Source organism: Pagrus major, chromosome 17 (assembly GCF_040436345.1).
Source record: "Pagrus major chromosome 17, Pma_NU_1.0".
In the NCBI taxonomy this organism is placed as follows: domain Eukaryota; kingdom Metazoa; phylum Chordata; class Actinopteri; order Spariformes; family Sparidae; genus Pagrus; species Pagrus major.
The window spans coordinates 31107819-31126812 of NC_133231.1; the positions used below are offsets into that span (position 1 = coordinate 31107819).

The window sequence follows — 18994 nt, forward strand, 5'->3', positions numbered from 1 at the left end:
AAACGAATGGCAGTAAGACAACTTTGCTAATTTATTTTAGACTCGAGTACGAAAACATCTGAAGTATCAGGTCACAAAACAAACCGAGTGCAGCTTTACAGAGTGTTGTTTCACTGTGATACACAACCGTTACATAACATGATCTATTGCACCAAGAGTCGTTGCTGAGTTTGACTGTGCATGCAAGAGTACAGCTTATCTCACACACACACACACACACACACACACACACACACACACACACACACACACACACACAGGAGTTCAACCACACCCACATCCTCTTGTGGAAGAGGACAATGTGTTGCCAGGTCACATTGTGCAAAATAAAATGGAGTTGGGCTTCGCACACGCACGCACACACACACACACACACACACCCGTCTGCTCAGAGCGTAGCATCAAATAAAAAGGCTGAGAAGGAAAATAATGAAACCAAAAGATGAAAGTGATGATGGACCGTCAGCTACATGAAGAGTGTCCATTAACAGATGAGGGACAGACAGATCTTATTGAATTGTCCACTTCACTACATCTTGGAGACAAATATTTAACTTTTTACTCACAACATTAATTTGATAACTTTACTTTACATCAGAGCCGAATGAGTGCATTTTTAGTTTAACATTTTCTATCAACAATCAGATTATCTTTTTAAAAAGACAATATCAGATCTGACAATTGGCCAGACCCACACAAAGTATTCAATCATATAATACATGTAAAATTTACATTAACTTACACATTCAATGTCAGATACTTTAAGACCTTTACTCAAGTACTTTCACTTTAAGTAATATTTGAACACAATGTCTTAACTTTTACTCAAGTATTACTTAAGGTTCTTTTTACAACACTGCACTTCTTTTGTTATTTAATTAATGGCATATTTAACAACTGTGATGAATTCATATGTGTCGTTTATTATAGAAAATATTTGTGTGTCATCAATTTGGGGGGATTTTGAGCAATTATGGGACTGGAAACTTTCAAAACAACCCGACCTGGCAACAAAGAGCGAAAGTGAAAGTAAAGAAGTTGTTTACCACCATCAACCTCCTGTTTCTTATATCTGCGCCAGTTTTTCCCACTGGAGTCCAGCTGACAGGTAAGTTTACTGACTTCACTAATAGAAGATTATTTTAACAGTACACGTAGAATAAAAACAGATCTGAGCTCAGGTGATTCAGATGTTCAGCGAAACAGTTTAGATCCGGAGAGACTCGACAGACACAAAGATCTGACATTAACAGGAATTAACTTCTAGGTGGTTTCTGCAGTGAAGAGGTTTATTTGATATTTCCTTCTTCTTAATATTTATTTAAAGCTTTATAAATGATATTCAGGCGCTAACATCGACGTATTTCTTTGCAGTTCTTCTGCATAATTTGCACTTTTGTGTAACATGTTTTATTGTTGAATCGATTTTCCCTCCAATTTTTTTCAAAATGCTTTTTGTTGACAAATGCTTAGTGTTGCACGTGACACCTAGACGACAGCTGTTCTGTCTTTTTGTTATATTAACATATGTTTTCATGTATTTTCAAGTTACTGTGGTGACGCCTGAAACCACAGGCAGGCCCGACCAGAGATCTTATCTTCAGTCAACAACTGCAAATATCTGAGGACATCATTCAGGTATGCACTGCCATCTAGTGGCCATATTGAAGAAGTACTGAGTGGAGTACAAATTTAATGTCTGTTATTTGAAGGTGCAAAGTCTTATTATTATTTCAAAGTCTCTTAAAAACAAACTTTATGAATTCTATAGAAAAAAAAGCTCTTTATCAGATCACATGATGTCAGAGCCAAACCTTGTCATCAAAGCCACAATAATTGCGAGTTTGTCGCAGAGTTAGACTTATATCTATGTGTATACGTATATATGTGTATATATTTTGTATATGTATATATTTATACGTGTGTGTATGTGTATATATATGTATATATAATAATAATAATAATAATAAACTTTATTTATATAGCACTTTTAAAAACACAGTTAACAAAGTGCTTTTGACAAAACAAAGCAAAATTGTAGTGGACAAACGAAGTAGATGGCATTTAAAGTTAAGCAATTTGAAACAAATAAATGAAGAACAGAGGTAATGAGAAAAAATATATATATATATTTATAAAAAAAAATTAAAATATAAACAAAATAGAGAAATGGAAATGAATCAAAAATGGGTAAAATAAACAAAACAAATAAATTAATATAGTAAACTCAAACGGTAGGAGCAAAAGCAAAAGGACGACATCGCAAAATCACAAGTCTATAAAAATGTGTTTTAAGAAGTGCTTTAAAAGAAGTTACCGGTCCTGCGAGCCTTATCTCCTCAGGCAGGGCGGTCCAAAGTCGAGGGGCCCTGATGGCGAAGGCACGATCACCTTTGGTTTTTAACCTCGACTTTGGAGCGGTTAGAAGGGCCCCGCCCGAGGATCTAAGGCTGCGAGCTGGCTCATAGGGAATTAAAATGTCTGTTATATAGGTCGGAGCCAGGCCCACGAGTGCTTTAAAAGTGATCAGTAAAATTTTAAAATCAATTTTAAATGGACAGGGAGCCAATGAAGGGAAGCTAGGACTGGGGTAATGTGATGTCATCTGTTAAAACCAGTTAGAAGCCTCGCTGCTGAATTCTGTACCAGTTGGAGGCGAGAGAGTGATTTTTGATCAATACCGGAGAGAAGGGAGTTGCAGTAGTCTAATCTGGAAAAGATGAAAGCATGAATGATATGTGTGTGTATATATATATATCTATATGTTTATATGTGTGTATATAAATGTATATGTATATATGTACTGTATATGTACGTATATATGTACTCTATATGTATATATGTATAATATATATTTATGTATGTATATGTATTTATGTATATGTATGTATATATGTATATGAAAAGACAACCGAAGCCAAGGAGCACTTAAGGTCTAAAAATCGCTGCTGAATAAAGTTTAGAGAAGTCAGATGTAAGTTTAACTGTTTGCTGTTTGTTGAAATAGGAGCAGCTCTGCAGCGGGGACCATTCTGACTGAAGTGTTTCTGAACAAATGATGTCTTCCACATCACCACAACAAACAGCAAACAACATTAACAACATATTATTCTGGTAAACGTGAGTCCAATATTCCCCCCTCTACACTACTCTATGGAGAGTTCATAAACATCTGTATCTTTATCATTTTGAAGTTATGAATAAGTGTATGATATGACCAGTTTATAATGAAGGTTGTGATTCATTGACAGTGATACGAAACCTTTATGCTTTTTTTAGATCGTAGTAAAGCTCGGTGTAGTCTGAAGTGTCCTTGGTCTCTATCTCATAGATTTACTGAGGGCTTGAAGATGAGTGGATCAGCATCTTCGACTGACGGCTTTAAGTCTGCGAAGGCCGACAGCTCCAAAGACGATCCACCAGTCTTTGAAACTAATCCTCCATGTGCACAAACAAGGTGAGAGATGTTGTTTAAAATCAAATCATACAATAAGGAGGACATTGGAGGAGTCTTAAAACTTGCATTTCTTTTTCTTAATTTGAAAGAAGTTAAAAGACGATTTAAGAATAAGTGCCCCGATTGAGGTTTTTACAACAGTTTGTGACACACAGCCTGTGCGTTGTAAACAAACCAGCCAACAGTTATATTTGCCAGGCATTTTAATGGGAATATTAGTGGAATATTAATTTTAATTTGCCATGTAGCTCAGTCAAAATATTGTCTTTTTTGTAATAAGCCCTGTCACTGACCTTTTTTGTAGTCTCGCTGAAGACCTGAAGATGAGTGGATGTGGATCTGAGAGAGGATCAGCGTCCTCAACAATCAGCTTCAAGTCTGCAGAGAGTGACCGCTCCAAAGAATTTCCTCCAGTCTTCAGTAGTGAACCCAAACGTTCACAAACAAGGTAAGAGCTTTACTCCCTGACTGAATGAAACTGATCGCTGTTTTTTTTGACTCATTTAATCACAGCCTGCTGTATATCACATAATTTGTGATACCAGTATCAGGCATGTTGATGCTAACTACAACATCAAGCGGAAGATGGGAACATCCCCTCCCAAATAATTTCAGTGTGCTTATTTTGTTATTTGGTATATTTGGGGGCAAAAGCCCACCTTTTGAAGATAGATTGTCATCAGCGTATGGGTTGATATGATGAAAAGTATCATGAAGTCATAGATTTTAATCGATGACTGCATTATATTCGCTAATGACTCTGCAAGTTAGATAAACAATATTCATGAGATTAACTCGATGTAGATGATGTGGTCTGCAGACGTACAAAAAGCAATTAAAAAACAGGTTGTTTTTAGAGATGGAAAATCTATTATTTTTTATTTGCCATGTAGCTCAGTCAAAATACTGTCTTTTTTGTAATAAGCCCCATCACTGACCTTTTTTGTAGTCTCGCTGAAGACCTGAAGATGAGTGAATGTGGATCTGAGAGAGGTTCAGCATCTTCAACAATCAGCTTAAAGTCTGCAGAGAGTGACCGCTCCAAAGAATTTCCTCCAGTCTTCAGCAGTGAACCCAAACTTTCACAAACAAGGTAAGAGCTTTACTGCCTAATTGAATGAAACTGATAGCTGTATTTTTATCCTCATTTAATCACAGCCTGCTGTATATCACATAATTTGTGATACCAGTATCAGGCATGTTGATGCTAACTACCACATCAAGTGGAAGATGGGAACATCCCCTCCCAAATAATTTCAGTGTGCTTATTTTGTTATTTGGTACATTTGGGGGCAAAAGCCCATCTTACAAAGAAAGCAGATTGTCATCAGCGTATGGATTGATATGATGAAAAGTATCATGAAGTCATCGATTTTAATCGATGACTGCATTATATTAGGTAAAGGCTCTACAAGTAAAATAAACAATATTCATGAGATTTACTTGATGTAGATGATGTGGTCAGATGGATACAAATTAAATTTAATTAATTTAAAGAACAGGTTGTTTTTAAAGATGGACAATCTGGCGGTTGTAGATTGGAATTGATCTTAAAGGCCTCCAGAATCTACTTTTCAGGCAAATCGTGGATTCCTCTCATAGGGTCCTTTTCATTTTTGTTTCCAAACTTCAAATAGTTTCATTGACAAGCCGATACATGCTATGTGAACAAGCCAAAAGAGCAATGTATCTTACTAGAACTGCTGATTGGATGGATGACTTCACCTGACTCTTCATGGATGACATCCTAAAAACAATGCAATGTTGTGTTTTAATAGTGCAAAAGTAGAAAAAATCATTTTTAGACTGGGCTACATTCAGAAATTACAAACTTGCTTTGTGCCACAGTGGGTTAATAAGGACAAGGTTTAAATCCCGTTTGGATCTTCATTGGGTCAGACTGTTTGAAAACCACAACCATATTTACTCATCATGCACATTGTGACATAACAAGCTCTATGGTGGCAGGTGTGGTTAATCATCCAAACTGTCAAGGGAAATAAGATCCAATGCAATTAGATGATCAGTAAAAAGTACATGAAAAACAATGTCAGAACATCAAACAAACATGATATAAATACATGTTAAATCAAATCTATGATCTCATAAATCAAGATCCAAAAATTACATGAATTTATAAATAAATTGAAGTTGGATAAGAGATAGAAAAAGCTAAATCTTAAAAATCATGTGCAGAAATGGGCTTCCATTGGATTTAAGTTTTCTGGATGCAATAGGTAGAATATTTAAATCGAAAGGGACAACAAAAACTCATTTTTGGATACTGCTTGTACTAAAATATGGACTAAGATATGGATGCTTACTTTTTCAGTGACCAGAATGCAGAAAGCATGCAGCAGAACCAGGACACCCTGAAGGTAGGCAGTGATTTAAACATCCACTTATCTTCATAATTGACTATTTTTTGTTCATCATGACTGTTTCTGCAAGTCACAGATGTTCATAAAGTAGTGAAAGGGTCACACAAATAATTAAAAGTAGGAAATTATGTGCAGATTTGTTGATCCATTTAATACCATGAATACATGACATAGTAAAGCAGATATTGACTCAGTACAGACATCTCGCTAGCTCTTTAGTGTTTTTGCACAATGATTATAGTGTCATTACAGTAAAATTGAAATTATAGAAAATATAACAGCTAATACTGTATGATGTAGACCTACACCTGAGGGAATAGGATGCTGATATTTTGATTAAACATTTTCATGATTTTTGTCAGGACTTTGAATCTAAAGCCGTCACTTTATTAAAGAAAGCTCTGAGAACCCATAAGAAGGTCCTTTCTGCAAAACACAAAGAATTGTTTGAAGAAGACAAGCAGGTGGACGTACTCGATGATCAACTGGTGGAGACTGATGAAGAAACTAAAGAAGCAGCTCTGAAGATTGCCCTCCACATCTTGAGGTCCATGAAGGAGGATGAACATGCTCACACTCTTGAGCGAAGTAAGAGACTGCATGTTACTTTATGAGTTTGTGTTTGTTAGGAGAGGTAACGAAGTCTGACTAATGATATTCAGTGAATGTTACACGTCAAGTTTCTTACCAATTTGACAATTTCTGAGGTGTCAATAAAGATTGATTGATTGATAAGGTGAAATTTTGACATTAGCATTAGGGATGCACGATATAGATTTTTTTCAACCGAATACCATAGCTGATAATTATTAATAGCTGATTGCAACCAATAACTGATACAAGACGGTAATTGTTCGTTTACATATTTGTGTTTTAAAAAGTTCCAAAAATATAGTTTATGTGTACCTTAGGTACCTCAGGTGAACTCAGGTAAAAAATGCTAAGCTGTAGTGAGTTAAGATCTAAGAGTTTTAGTTAAGAGTTGAGCTCTAACATCTATATGATGTCACTACAACCCACAAAACCAAAGAACAGTTCTGACTCTTCAAATATTCATTTATTTTCTCTAGTAAAATACATTGAAAAACGTCACACATACTTTAGTTTTTATTTAGCACTTTATTCTTTTAAAATAAGTGCGTTGACATAATCAAATGAGACCCGTCAGTTATATTAAATAAAGCAACCACATCATACAGGGCAGGTAGTAAGGCCCTATGATTTCCGCTATCATGGAATCGCGGACTGAAACGCGGAATTGGCCGCTAAGCGGCTGCCCACGCCTTTGTGCGATAGGTGGGAAACTTGAAGAGAGAGTAGCTCACAAGGACTACCTAGTCCTACAGCTTAAATAACTTGTTTAAGTTAATTTTGAAGAAGTTTAAAATGTTTGGTTGTTGTTTTATGACAAGTCAACTAAAGTTTCATTACTTGCTGCTTGTTTTTGATGGACTTTAATGTACTGTACGGTACAGTATTATACGAATGTGTTGTTGTCACCTCAATAAATTTAAGTTAATTTCTATTTAATTTGTTTACATTTTAGTCATTTACATTAAAAACACACTGTTTTTGGTAGTAAAATAAGAGTAAAAGGTAAAAAAAAAAAACGGATTCCCAAAAATTTAAACGGAAAAAATGGAATTTGGGAAAAAATAAAATGGAATTTGGGAAAAGGGCTGCTCGTGAAGTGCAAAAAAAATCTGTGCTCATGTCTGTTATGGTTTGGCCTTTGGGTTATCTTTAGAAAACTTCCTGCAGTTTTCAAACGCCTGTTGAATAGGCACTTCTGTAGGCAGTGGAGCACTCATCTTTTTTAGTGTGGCAAAGCTGGTTGCTGCTGCTCCTTGTTTCTTTAATAGACTTTCATGGCAATTACAACCTTTTAAGATTTGTTGACTTTATCGCTCGTCCCTGAACTCTTGCAGAACATGTATTGCAAATTGCAATCGTATTGTCTTCCTCTGAAAAATGTCCATATGGGCGACATTTTCTTTGAATCGCTAGCGTGCTGTACTTATTGTCATTCTACTCCCCCTACCCCCTCTCTTCCTTGTCTTCTTTGTGTTAGTGGTGGATAGCAAACAGACTTTTAAGCGACAGTGCCACCAGTTATATTGGGGGAATAATAAATAATAATTAAAATCTCCTGTTATCTGGCGGATAAAATGCATCTCAAGTAGATGAATGTTGAGGCAAGTGTAAAAACATATCATAGAGTGAAAGTTAAGTCAAGTTTAGCAATGTAATGAGCATTTCAACCACATCAGAACTGATAGCAAGGATACCAAGAGGGATAAGCACATGACAAATTGTTCTTGTTGTTGATGTTACACATTTCTGTCCTGTTAGGTCATTATGGAGCAATTTTCATGTACCAGAAGAAACTAAGATCTTCACTGAAGAGAAAGAATGAATTAATATCGGAAGGAACTACACAGCAGTGGCCTGTGCCTCTTGAAAAGATTTATACTAAGCTCTACCTGACTGATGGGGACAGCGGAGAGGTCAACAGAGAACATGAAGTGAGACAAATTGAGACAGAGTTCAATAGACGCAAGTCTTCGGAAACTCAGATCAAGTGTGAGGACATCATCAAGCCCTTACCCAATCAACAAGGCAAACCAATCAGAACGGTGCTCACCAAGGGGATAGCAGGCATCGGCAAAACTGTGTCAGTACAGAAGTTCATGCTGGACTGGTCAGAGGAGAAGACCAATCAAGACATCCAGCTCCTGTTTTCACTTCCTTTTAGGGAGCTGAATTTGATCAAAAATGAAAGAAGAAGTTTGATGGAGCTCCTGTACGACTTCTCTCCAGGCCTGAAAGAATCTCTAATAGAACTGAAGATGTGCAAAGTCCTGTTTGTACTGGACGGTTTCGATGAGTGCAGACTCCCTCTGGATTTCAAGGGAAATGAGAGATGCTGTGATGCTACACAGTCCGCCTCAGTGGACGTGCTGCTGACAAACCTCATTGCAGGAAACTTGTTACCAGAGGCAAAACTGTGGATAACTACCCGACCTGCTGCAGCTAGCTGCATCCCTCGACAGTATGTGGATCGGACGACCGAGATACGAGGCTTCAACAAGCTACAGAAGGAGGAGTACTTCAACAAGAAAATTGAGGATGCAACTTTAGCCAAGAGAGTAATCGCAAACATAAAGTCTGCAAGAAGTCTCTACATCATGTGCCATGTACCAGTGTTTTGCTGGATTTCCTCTATCGTCCTGGGAGAAATGTGTGCCAAAGCAGCAGGAGGAAAAATGCCAAAGACTTTGACTCAGATGTACATCCACTTTCTGTCACATCAGACCGCTCAGAAGCAAGTCAAGTACTGTGAAGATCAACAACTGGACTCCCAGGAGAATAACGAGGTGATTATGTCACTTGGGAAGTTGGCCTTCAAGCAGCTGGAGAAAGGCAACTTGATCTTCTACGAGGAAGATCTTAAAGACTGTGGTATTGATGTCAAACAAGCGTCTGTCTACTCAGGAGTGTGCACTGAAGTCTTTAGGGAAGAGTGCTGTATGCAGCATAAAGTCTTCTGCTTTGTGCATCTGTCTGTCCAAGAGTTTCTCGCAGCTTTGTACGTCCATGTGATGTACACGGTCAAAGGTGTGAACCTGTTGATGGAGGAACCTAAACAGATGGTCCAAACCAAGTCTGTATTTGACTTGCACAAAGCTGCAGTGGACAGAGCCTTACAAAGTGAAAATGGCCACCTGGATCTCTTCCTGCGTTTCCTCCTCGGACTCTCTCTGGAGTCCAGTCAGGATCTGCTCAGAGGCCTGAAGATTCAGGTAGAAACCAGCAACACACAAAGTCACTGGGAAACCATCGAGCACATCAAGAAGGAAGTAAATCAGTCTCAACATCCAGAGAAGTACATCAATCTCTTTCACTGTCTGAACGAGTTGAACGACCACTCTCTGGTGGAGGAGATCCAGAGTGACTTGGACTCAGACCGAGACTTGGTGATGGACGACCGCTCTGCAGCTCAGTGGGCAGCTCTGGTCTTTGTTTTGCTGACCTCAACGGAGAAACCAGAGGAGATCCACCTCAAGAAATACTCCAGAACAAAGGAAGGCCTTCTCAGGCTCCTACCAGCCATCAAAGCATCCAGATCAGCAAAGCAAGTGTCTCACATCATTTTCTAATTATTCATTTTTAAGAATTATCACTTGAACCTGTCCACCACAGATTTTTAACTACAAGTTAACTTTGTCTTTCTGTTTATCAGGTTGAATGATTGTAATCTCACTGCAGACTGCTCTGAGGTGCTGGCCTCCACTCTCAGCTCGAGCTCTAATGAGCTGACTCATTTAAACTTGAGTGACAACAGCTTACAAGACTCAGGAATCGAGCATCTCTGCCCCGGACTCCAGAGCCCAAACTGCAGACTGAAGACATTGAGGTGAGTCGATGCTGAAGCTGACGATAATGTGACTTAACAAAACATCTGGAAACAGCCCCACGTCTAAGGCTCAGCCCTTGAATCTTCCCACCACCATGTTTCACTGTTGGTTTGAAACACTGTGGTATCATTCTCTCTCCTGTTCGTCTCCTCATATACATCCCTCTGTTACTGACACTAATCTATAGCTTGGATTCATCAGTAAATAGACTTTTTTCATCATCCACTGTGAAACTCTGGTATGTCTTAGCCCACCTCAAGTGTTTGTCCTTGTTTTCCTCCTGAGAAGTGGTTTAGAAACTGCTCCTCATCCTACACTACACTACAAGAAAGCCTTTTGACAGGATGACTGCTGATTGGAGTCTCGTGTTGTGTATTTAGCAAAGTTTGTATGGTTTGGTGACACTTTGGGTACAACTGATCCAGTTTCTGTAAAGTGTTTTAGAGTTCCTGCACTGCCCCCTTAGAAACCTTTAGTCTAGATGTGATTTAACGCTGACAAAGGCCTTTCTGATTTTTTTTGCCAGGCTTACTGACAATATTCAAGATTTTAGTGCGGTCTTGGACTTTTAGACCCCACAGTATTATCACGTTTTTCAAACTGTGTTTCACTACTAATTTATTAAGACCAAGCAATATAATACAATCACATACAAAAGCCTGCAAATTCAGCGCAGCCAACAAGTTTCTAATCATATTTTTTTAGGTGTGACTTAGCTTTGTGGTATTTTTGGTAGCATGTCTGATGAAACCAAAAGACGGAGGTTAGGCTTGTGCTTTGCTTTGTGATCAATAAGATATAACTAAATGATACTGAGGCACCAGGCTCTACTGAACGTTATATTTCATTTATTATTATTATGCTGTTTGTCCTTTCAGGCTGAACCGATGCGGACTCACCCAGAGAGGCTGTGAGAAACTGGCTTCAGTCCTGAGCTGTCCCACATCACATCTTGGAGAGCTGGACTTGAGTGACAACGACATTGAGGACTCAGGAGTGCAGCTGCTCTCCACTGGACTGGGAAATGTGTGCTGTAAACTGGAAACTCTGAGGTATCACTCAGAGAAGACTATTAATCCTTGTTTAGTATTTTTTAAGCGTATCAACCGCCAGTTAAGGATGAATTCTGTCACTCTGTCACAGGTTGTCCTTCTGTAACATCACAGAGAAAGGTTGTGTCTCTTTGGCCTCGGCGGTGAAGTCCAACCCATCGTACCTGAGCGAGCTGGACCTGAGCTACAATCACCTCGGAGAGTCAGGAGTGAAGCTCATCTCTGAAGCTCTGGAGGAAGGACGATGTGAATTAACTAAACTCAGGTAAAGAACACAGTCTAATGTTGTTTTTGTTTTGTGTCTTTGCTGCTGGGACATTATCCAGGCTGATGTGTTTCTATCTGCCCCACAGAGTCGACCACAATGCAGAACACTGGTTTAAACCAGGACTACGACGACGTAAGTTGTGAATTTTTGTGTAAAAGTCAGTCATTGATGAGTAGAAACCTTTCTGATGATGTTTGGAAACTGAAAATGAACTTTGTGATTGTGGTTGTAGACATTTTTCATACAGTGAACTAGGGCTGCTCGATTATGGAAAAAATCATAATCACGATTATTTTGGTCAATATTGAAATCACGATTATTTAAACGAATATTTTTGAGTTTGGAAACATGATGCATTTATTCAGCATTTCTATCAAAAAAATACATGAAATGTTCAAATCGAAAATAATGTACAAATATGTATCCAACTGTTCTGCAATTTCTATAAAATATTTAATGAATAAAATAAATATACTTAGAAAATAAAATAAGACAAACGATAGGGTGTATATCTTTAGCTAAAAAGTATCCAATGGCAGCTGTTATTTTGTTGTGCCTGTCCGAATTTTAAGGATAAGGAGTCGTATTATACAGTGTGTCTGAGATCGATGTCTGACTCTGCGTTGATGTCGTGGGGGTTGTGGCCTTGTCTTTGCGAGGGGTGAAAGTTCGCTGCGCCTCTGATGCGCCTCTGATGCGCCTCCGGAGGCAGTATCAGAGGCGTAGTTTTGGCGAACCGAACCAGTGTACAGGAAGCACAGGAGATTTGGACCTGGCCGGACTTAAGTGGCTATCTGTGCAACGCAATGCACGTGCGTCATAATGTCAAAACTGTTGCTTCTTCACATTATAATGATAATTTCAATTCTTTTTTGAGTAATTTTGTATAAAATTCTTACATAATGCACATCTAAAGGTTTACACCACCCTTCTCATCTGATTTAAAATTCATACTGATCGCTATGCTCTGAGTGAAGTGGTTACATGAGGCATTTCTATCCTGATTATTAGTGGAGTATTGGGGTCCATGTAAACGCAGCTACTGTTAACCTGATCTAGTTTGAGTTTTCCTGAGATAAGGACACCCACCAGCCATATAGGAGCAGGTATAATCTATGGCTGAGTTGTATAAATTGTCGTTAAAGATGTCTAACTCCTTTGGTTTCTTCCTTAAACCAGATGCATGTGAGCTAAGAATGGATCCTAACACTGCTCACAAACTCCTCATCCTCTCCGACGACCAACAGAAAGTTCTCCAGGGCGTTGAAGAGCAGCCGTACCCCGATCACGATGACAGGTTTGACTACTGGGCCCAAGTCCTGTCCCAGCAGGGCCTGCAGGGCCGCTGTTACTGGGAGGTGGAGTGGGAAGGAAAATGGGCCGGGATCGGAGTGACCTACAACAGCATCGGTCGCAAAGGGCCAGAAAACGACTGTGTGATGGGATACAATGGAGTATCTTGGAGTCTGCACTGCTCTGGGAATGGCTACCGTGCGTATCACAACTTCGAGAGCATCGTCCTCCCGGTCCCTCTGGGTGATTCTTGTGGACTGGCAGTGTATCTGGACTGGCAGGCCGGCATCCTGTCCTTCTACAGAGTTTCTTCTGGAAGGTCGCTCACACACCTGCACACCTTCGTCACCACGTTCACTCAGCCTCTCTACCCAATATTCAGGGTGTGGGGAAAGGGCTCCTCAGTGAGGCTGTGTCAGCTGGAATAACTTGGCAAAGAAAGGACTGAATCAAGGATCCATGCAATTAAACGATTGATGATTAGTCACAAAGTAAACTGTTGCAATAAGTTGTAGGCATGTTGCTCTCTCACTGACAATATTAAGTCAGTATATTTGTATTTAAAGGGGTCTATGTAGCAATTTTCATGTATTAATCACTTGTTTAGCGGCCGTGTGAGCACGCCGGTGAAAACACAAGCGTTGTCTAGAACGGCCATGATCAGCTCCAGCAACTGTAACACGGCTGAGAAGGTCCAAGTAGAAACTGGACGTTAGTTAAACACACAAGTTTAAAGAGCCAGTTTCAACTGTGTCAGATGCAGAAAACAGTTCGATAAAGACACAATTTAAACAACCAATAATAATCATTAGGCTCTTTGGACTGGAGGAACATTTTCATGGTCACAATGTTTGTTCACACTAACCTCCAGGTAGAAAACCCCCACATCACGCATTAGCCTCTGTACAGTTTAACTGTCTTTCTCCATGATGTTATTTCAGTGTATACGTCTAGATGCACGTTTGACGCTGTCCTTTCTTATTAATAACAACACTTTCACTGGCGGTAGATAGGAGACCTCATTCAGCTGGAGTTGACCCAAAACTAGCAGTTAGTCTGGAGGTCATTTATGATAATTAAATTCCCAGTTAAGTTTCTTGTTTCATTGTACTGATGTCCTTTTAGACATTCAAGCTCATGTTATATGCCGTCCATTACACGTGTTTGATAACCGCATTTAGCAAAACATGTATGAATATCAGATGTTATCTATATCAGAAAACCAGAAATCTAGTGTTTCCAGCTCCACTTTATTTTATTTTGTATATATTTTAAAGAGAAGTAGCAAGTTTGTTTTTTGAAATTGTTTTAAAGTGATAAGTGGTAAGAAAACTGGCTGGTTGCTCAGTGCTGAGCCGGTCAGTTGCTGAGGTGACGAGCAGGTGAACTTTTCTTCATGTGAGGGAGTTTTCCTTTGTGGATGCTGTTCAAGATGGTTGCTAGTACGTTTCCATGTGGTTGTAATGGTTGTCGAGGGCATCGTAAGGTGTTTTTGGGATGGTTGCTATGGAGTTTGATTTGATGACTGTATCAGTGATGTATCGTTGCCACATGTCAAGTCAACCAGGATGTACCAGATGAAAGAAGGTGATCGTCAGTGATGCCACTGTAGATATTGTAGTATAGTGTAGTTGTCACATTTTGCTGAGCTCCATACGTGTTGTTTCTGAGCGTGTGATCTTCAGAGCGTTTGTGATGATAAAGAAGATGAGGATGTTCTGCTCTTGATCGCAACCAAAAATGTTCTCACATCAGGACTCCAGACTGAGGCCCCGTGTCCACAAAGCGTCTTTTTTCAATTGTTCCCAATGAAGAGCGAGCATCGAGTGCCTCCAGTTGAAAATCTCAACTTTTCAGAAAGGCTCTGCAGACGTCATTCCTGGCCTCGGCGATGATATTCACCGGATTTTTGTCGCATGTCATCACCCACATCCTCCTCACTCTGATGTCCCGATGTCAAATAAAAAACAAACAGATCTTAGAGGAGAACCTCAGAGGATCAGTGTGGCTGTCAACATATTGTTGTTGTAGAGACAATCTCAGCGCTCCTGAGAGCAAAGCCACAGTGTGGACCTGGGCCCTAACTTTTTTCACCACTCCACTGCCCAGAAAAACAGTTTCTAACTGTCTGAAAATCAAAATATTGTTCCTTGACTTTAGTTGGTAGGGAAGTTTTACCATTCAAAGTACTTTTCCCTTCCAGACTGTACTTTAAGACCCTACTTTAAGTAGACTTTAAACTGCAGTTTACTGTAAAAACTTCATTCTCCTCTGAACACAAACTCAGTCCTGCTGTGCGTTTAGCTCCGTTAGCTGTTGATGGCCTTCAGGCTCATTTATGCTCTATTTACATACGAAAATAGATCCGTCTGTTTCAAACAACAAAACATCACTGCCCACGTACCTCCAGGCGACTAGAGGGCGCCGCTCAGAGTCAAAGTGGTGTTGCACAGACCTTCACTTTTCCTTCACCTCCATCCAGTCTCCTCCCAGCTGTTCTGGAGTGACTGTTTGTCTCTGTGAAGTAACATCATCCAGATGTTTCAAACTTCTCACCAGCTCACGAAACTTCTCCTCAAGAAGTTCCAGCATTTTTAGAACTTCTTCCTCGTGTCCTGTGGTCGTGTCTCTCTTGAACTTTTAGCTAAACTGCCCCCCTATGACTCCTGGAGGTTCTGCTCCGTTGGTCCGTATTCGTAAGCTTTCAGAAAACGTGCAGAAATACAAACAGAAGGCTCGTCTGTATCTGCATCTAACTCTGAGCATAAATGAACCTTTAGCAAAACTCACCGCAGGACTCGGCGAGATTATCAAGAGAAAAGTGCCTCCTCTCTGATAGTGAGCTAACTGCTACCTGTTTTTATGCATTTATGTCTTATAACGTATGTATGTATGTATGTATGTATATATATAGAAACAAATACATATATTGGACTATATTTTTTTAAAATAATATATTTCTGTGTATGTTTTTACTTGTAATGAAATGATGCCAATGGATTTAAGAATGACAGTTTAGTAATTACACAGGATCAGTGTGTGAACAGTGAAGCGTTGATGGTGCCACCAGGTGGCAGCAGCGCAACAATGTCCATATTCTACTCAGAATTCATGTGTTTTACTTTCTGTGTGACCAGCAGTTATTTTATTTCCAGTAACAGAAATATCGGTTCATGTTAAACAGTCCAACTCTGTTTTTTTTTATCTGTGCAACGATCCTGTGAACTTATTAACCCGTCATCTTTAATCTCTTGATTCAGATTTTATATTTTAAATAAAGGTAAAGTGAATTTATCATTGACTCGACTTTAGTTTGTGCACAATTTAACAGAAGTTGAATTTAATGTCTTTCTATTTTTTAAGGTTATTTTTTATTTAGTTTTACTTTTATTTACTTTTTCTTCAGTTTTTCGCCTAGAGCGGCAGGTATGCACGGGCCGGCCCTGCTTGTGGTATTTACTGGTTGTGATGGTCAGTGCTCAGATTCATTTCCTTCACCATTCCTTTAATTGTAAATATTTTACAAATATTTACATTTAAAGTGAACCCTTCTTTGAGACTATTTTTGGTCTGTTTACTGGTCCCTGAATTTCTAATAACAACACCTGCCCTACCATCAACTTCCAACAATGGTGCCCCGTGTGAGGCCATTTTAAACCAGTTTTATTGCCCATCAATTCCCAACAGTCTCAAATCTGATCTCCAGCACACAGCTGACAGGTACGAGGTTTGTTGACATGATGTAACAGAACGTATATTTAACTGATTCAGTGTGGACGTGATGTAAAGTTATCTGACAGTAATACAAGATAATCTTCACAGATGAACTCCACTCTGTGATGTTTGAAGTGTAAATTAAATGTGTAGCAGTAAAAAGCTAATGTTAGTAAATATGTTCAGCCTGTGGGAACCACACACCTTATTTCACTCATTTAACTGAAAACACATTCAACACACTCAGACTTTGAGACGAGGGGACAGCAAGTGCTAACATGCTAACTGATCTCTGGGCTTTAGGACTACAGAATACAACGCTGTATATTCTGTCACCATGTTATAAATGTTTATCTCTTCCTCTTTAAACAGTAACGACGCCAGAAGACTGCAACAAACAGCACTTTATTCAGGTCAGTACAAACAAACACACTGCTGCTTCGATCTCCAGTAACAACAAATGGCTCATCGCCTGAACTGAAGCTAAACTTCAGCCTAATGCAGAATGACAGCACAGAACGACCGAGTCGACCTGTGAAGGACTAGAATCTCTTCAGACACGATGAGCTTCAGTTAAAGATCATTTTTCAAAAACTAGACGTATATTCTGAAACTGCTCCTCCACATGAAACACACATGTGATGTCACTTTACAAAAATATCAGTTTTTTTTTTTTAACATTAAGACACGTTTACATTTTTGAGGCTTTTTCAGTTCATGAATCCACAAGAAAACAGTTGTTTAGTTTCAGTCCTCCTCCTGGTTAATGGAGGTCCAGACGGTGTCCGACGTCACAGGTCCGATCCCCTGCAGACGCGCTGTTAGCTCCCTGCAGCGCGGCGTCACTGAACTTTATGAGATTTAATTGTACAGAAAAGGAACTCGGTGTGAAGAAAACAAAACTTAATGTAACTTTTTATTCAAGAGACATTTGTATATTTATAGACAGCTTCCAGGTATTTCAGAGCCGAGGAGGAGCTGCACACTTTTCTTTGGATTCTGTAATTTTGCAAAGCCAGACGTCACGTTTCAGTGTTGTTAACTAATACTGCTAATTTAATCGAGGCCGACTCATCCGCTCAGCTAGTCTTCGTCCCTTAACTCTTTCCTCCTGTAGAACTACAGTTTAAACACATTTTCATTGAACCATAAATCTCATAGTTGTCTTTGTATGTTTGTTATTAAGTGTGGAACGAGCTCATTGTTGCCCCTCGTGGCAGTTGGAAGAAAAACACCCATTGTCCTTACTGTCGGGGAGCAGCGGGTGTTTTTAGCCCTCCAGCCTCAGGGGGGCAGCAAAGAGCTCATTACAGCAAAGTGAAGAAGACACAGATGACAAAACATACAAAGATTTATATTCCTTCTGAAATGTCTTTTAAACTTTATTTTTATTGTTTATGAGAGAAAAGGAAAAGAAAGGGATGAAGACTAACTGGTTGTTTTGGCAAATGTATCTTAAAGGAACAGTTCAGCCAAAAATGTAAAACTCACTCTTCATCTCCTCCCTCCATGCTGATGAAAGTCAGGTGAAGTTTCGTAGTCTGGCTCGGCTGACTTTTATCAACATGGAGGGAGGAGATGATGACTGGACTTTCTTTATTGGGTGAACTGTTCCTTTAACTCCCTCAGCTCTGTTAAAGAGCAGCACAGATTCTTCTGACACAGTAAATACCAGCTGATTCTGGGCTGTTGACATATTTCACACGAAAGAAAGAAAAAAGACTTTTATCGTTCAGTCTTTGAGTCTGAGAAGAGTTTTTCTGTCAGACTCGATGACAGTGTCACAGGTGCAACATCTGGAACACAGAATAGCTGTGTCCCAATTCAGGGTCTGCATCCTTCGAAGGACGCGGCCTTTTCGGCTTCCGAAGGCGAGTCCTTCGGAGGTACCTTCGAAAGCCGCTTCCACCGTTGTTAAATGGGACGGTCTAGGGCCCTTACCCTTACATCACGATTTCTGCCACCCAGGCCTGCGAAAGTGACGATCTACACCACTTGATGTCGCCATTATCTGTTTTTCTTTCCTCTTTTTCGGGCACGCAAAGGCGTTGTGATGTAATTGGCCTTCAAATGCGCCCTTCGAAGGATGCAGCCCCTGAATTGAGACACAGCCAATATAAAGAGTCTCTTCAGCTCCTTCCTGTGAACAGTTTGTCCTTGCAGCTCTCTGACCATGTTTTCCTCCGTCATCGTCACAGAACGCCGTCACTCTTCGGCTCTCTGTCTTTCTGTTGTTCACTTCCACCCTGCTCCTTTAGTTTTTGCAGTTTCTCCTTCACGTGTGGTCACGTCTCTTTAGTTCAGAAAAAAGAAAACAACCAGGAGGTGCAGGTCGTCTGACAGATCTGCTGCAGGGCGACGAGGAACCTGAGACTTTCTCTACTGTCCTTCCTCACACCTTTCTTCTGCAG

General features: G+C 39.6%; 2 protein-coding genes across 11 annotated transcripts in view; one reads left to right on the forward strand and one right to left on the reverse strand.

Annotated features, from left to right (window-relative positions):
* LOC141011617 (NLR family CARD domain-containing protein 3-like) overlaps positions 1-16163 on the forward strand; it is a 30526-nt gene extending 14363 nt beyond the window's left edge. For 2 of the 8 annotated variants that reach the window (XM_073484819.1, XM_073484826.1), the window contains 8 exons: positions 5790-5835; positions 6201-6426; positions 8191-9973; positions 10082-10255; positions 11135-11308; positions 11400-11573; positions 11662-11708; positions 12756-16163. In XM_073484819.1, coding sequence (XP_073340920.1) covers positions 5790-5835; positions 6201-6426; positions 8191-9973; positions 10082-10255; positions 11135-11308; positions 11400-11573; positions 11662-11708; positions 12756-13297 — 3166 coding nt within the window. In that variant the 3' untranslated portion in view covers positions 13298-16163. Of the gene's footprint in view, positions 1-1532; positions 1639-3007; positions 3121-3279; positions 3458-3761; positions 3906-4406; positions 4551-5789; positions 5836-6200; positions 6427-8190; positions 9974-10081; positions 10256-11134; positions 11309-11399; positions 11574-11661; positions 11709-12755 lie in introns of those variants that run through there. The other 6 variants (XM_073484820.1, XM_073484823.1, XM_073484825.1 and 3 more) reach the window with 6 other exon arrangements.
* An 809-nt stretch (positions 16164-16972) lies between these two features.
* The window catches only part of LOC141011619 (atrial natriuretic peptide receptor 1-like), a 71849-nt gene continuing 69827 nt past the window's right edge, over positions 16973-18994 (reverse strand). For all 3 annotated transcript variants that reach the window (XM_073484829.1, XM_073484827.1, XM_073484830.1), the window contains one exon: positions 16973-18981. The gene's annotated coding sequence lies outside the window, so the exon portion shown is untranslated. The remainder of the gene's footprint in view (positions 18982-18994) is intronic.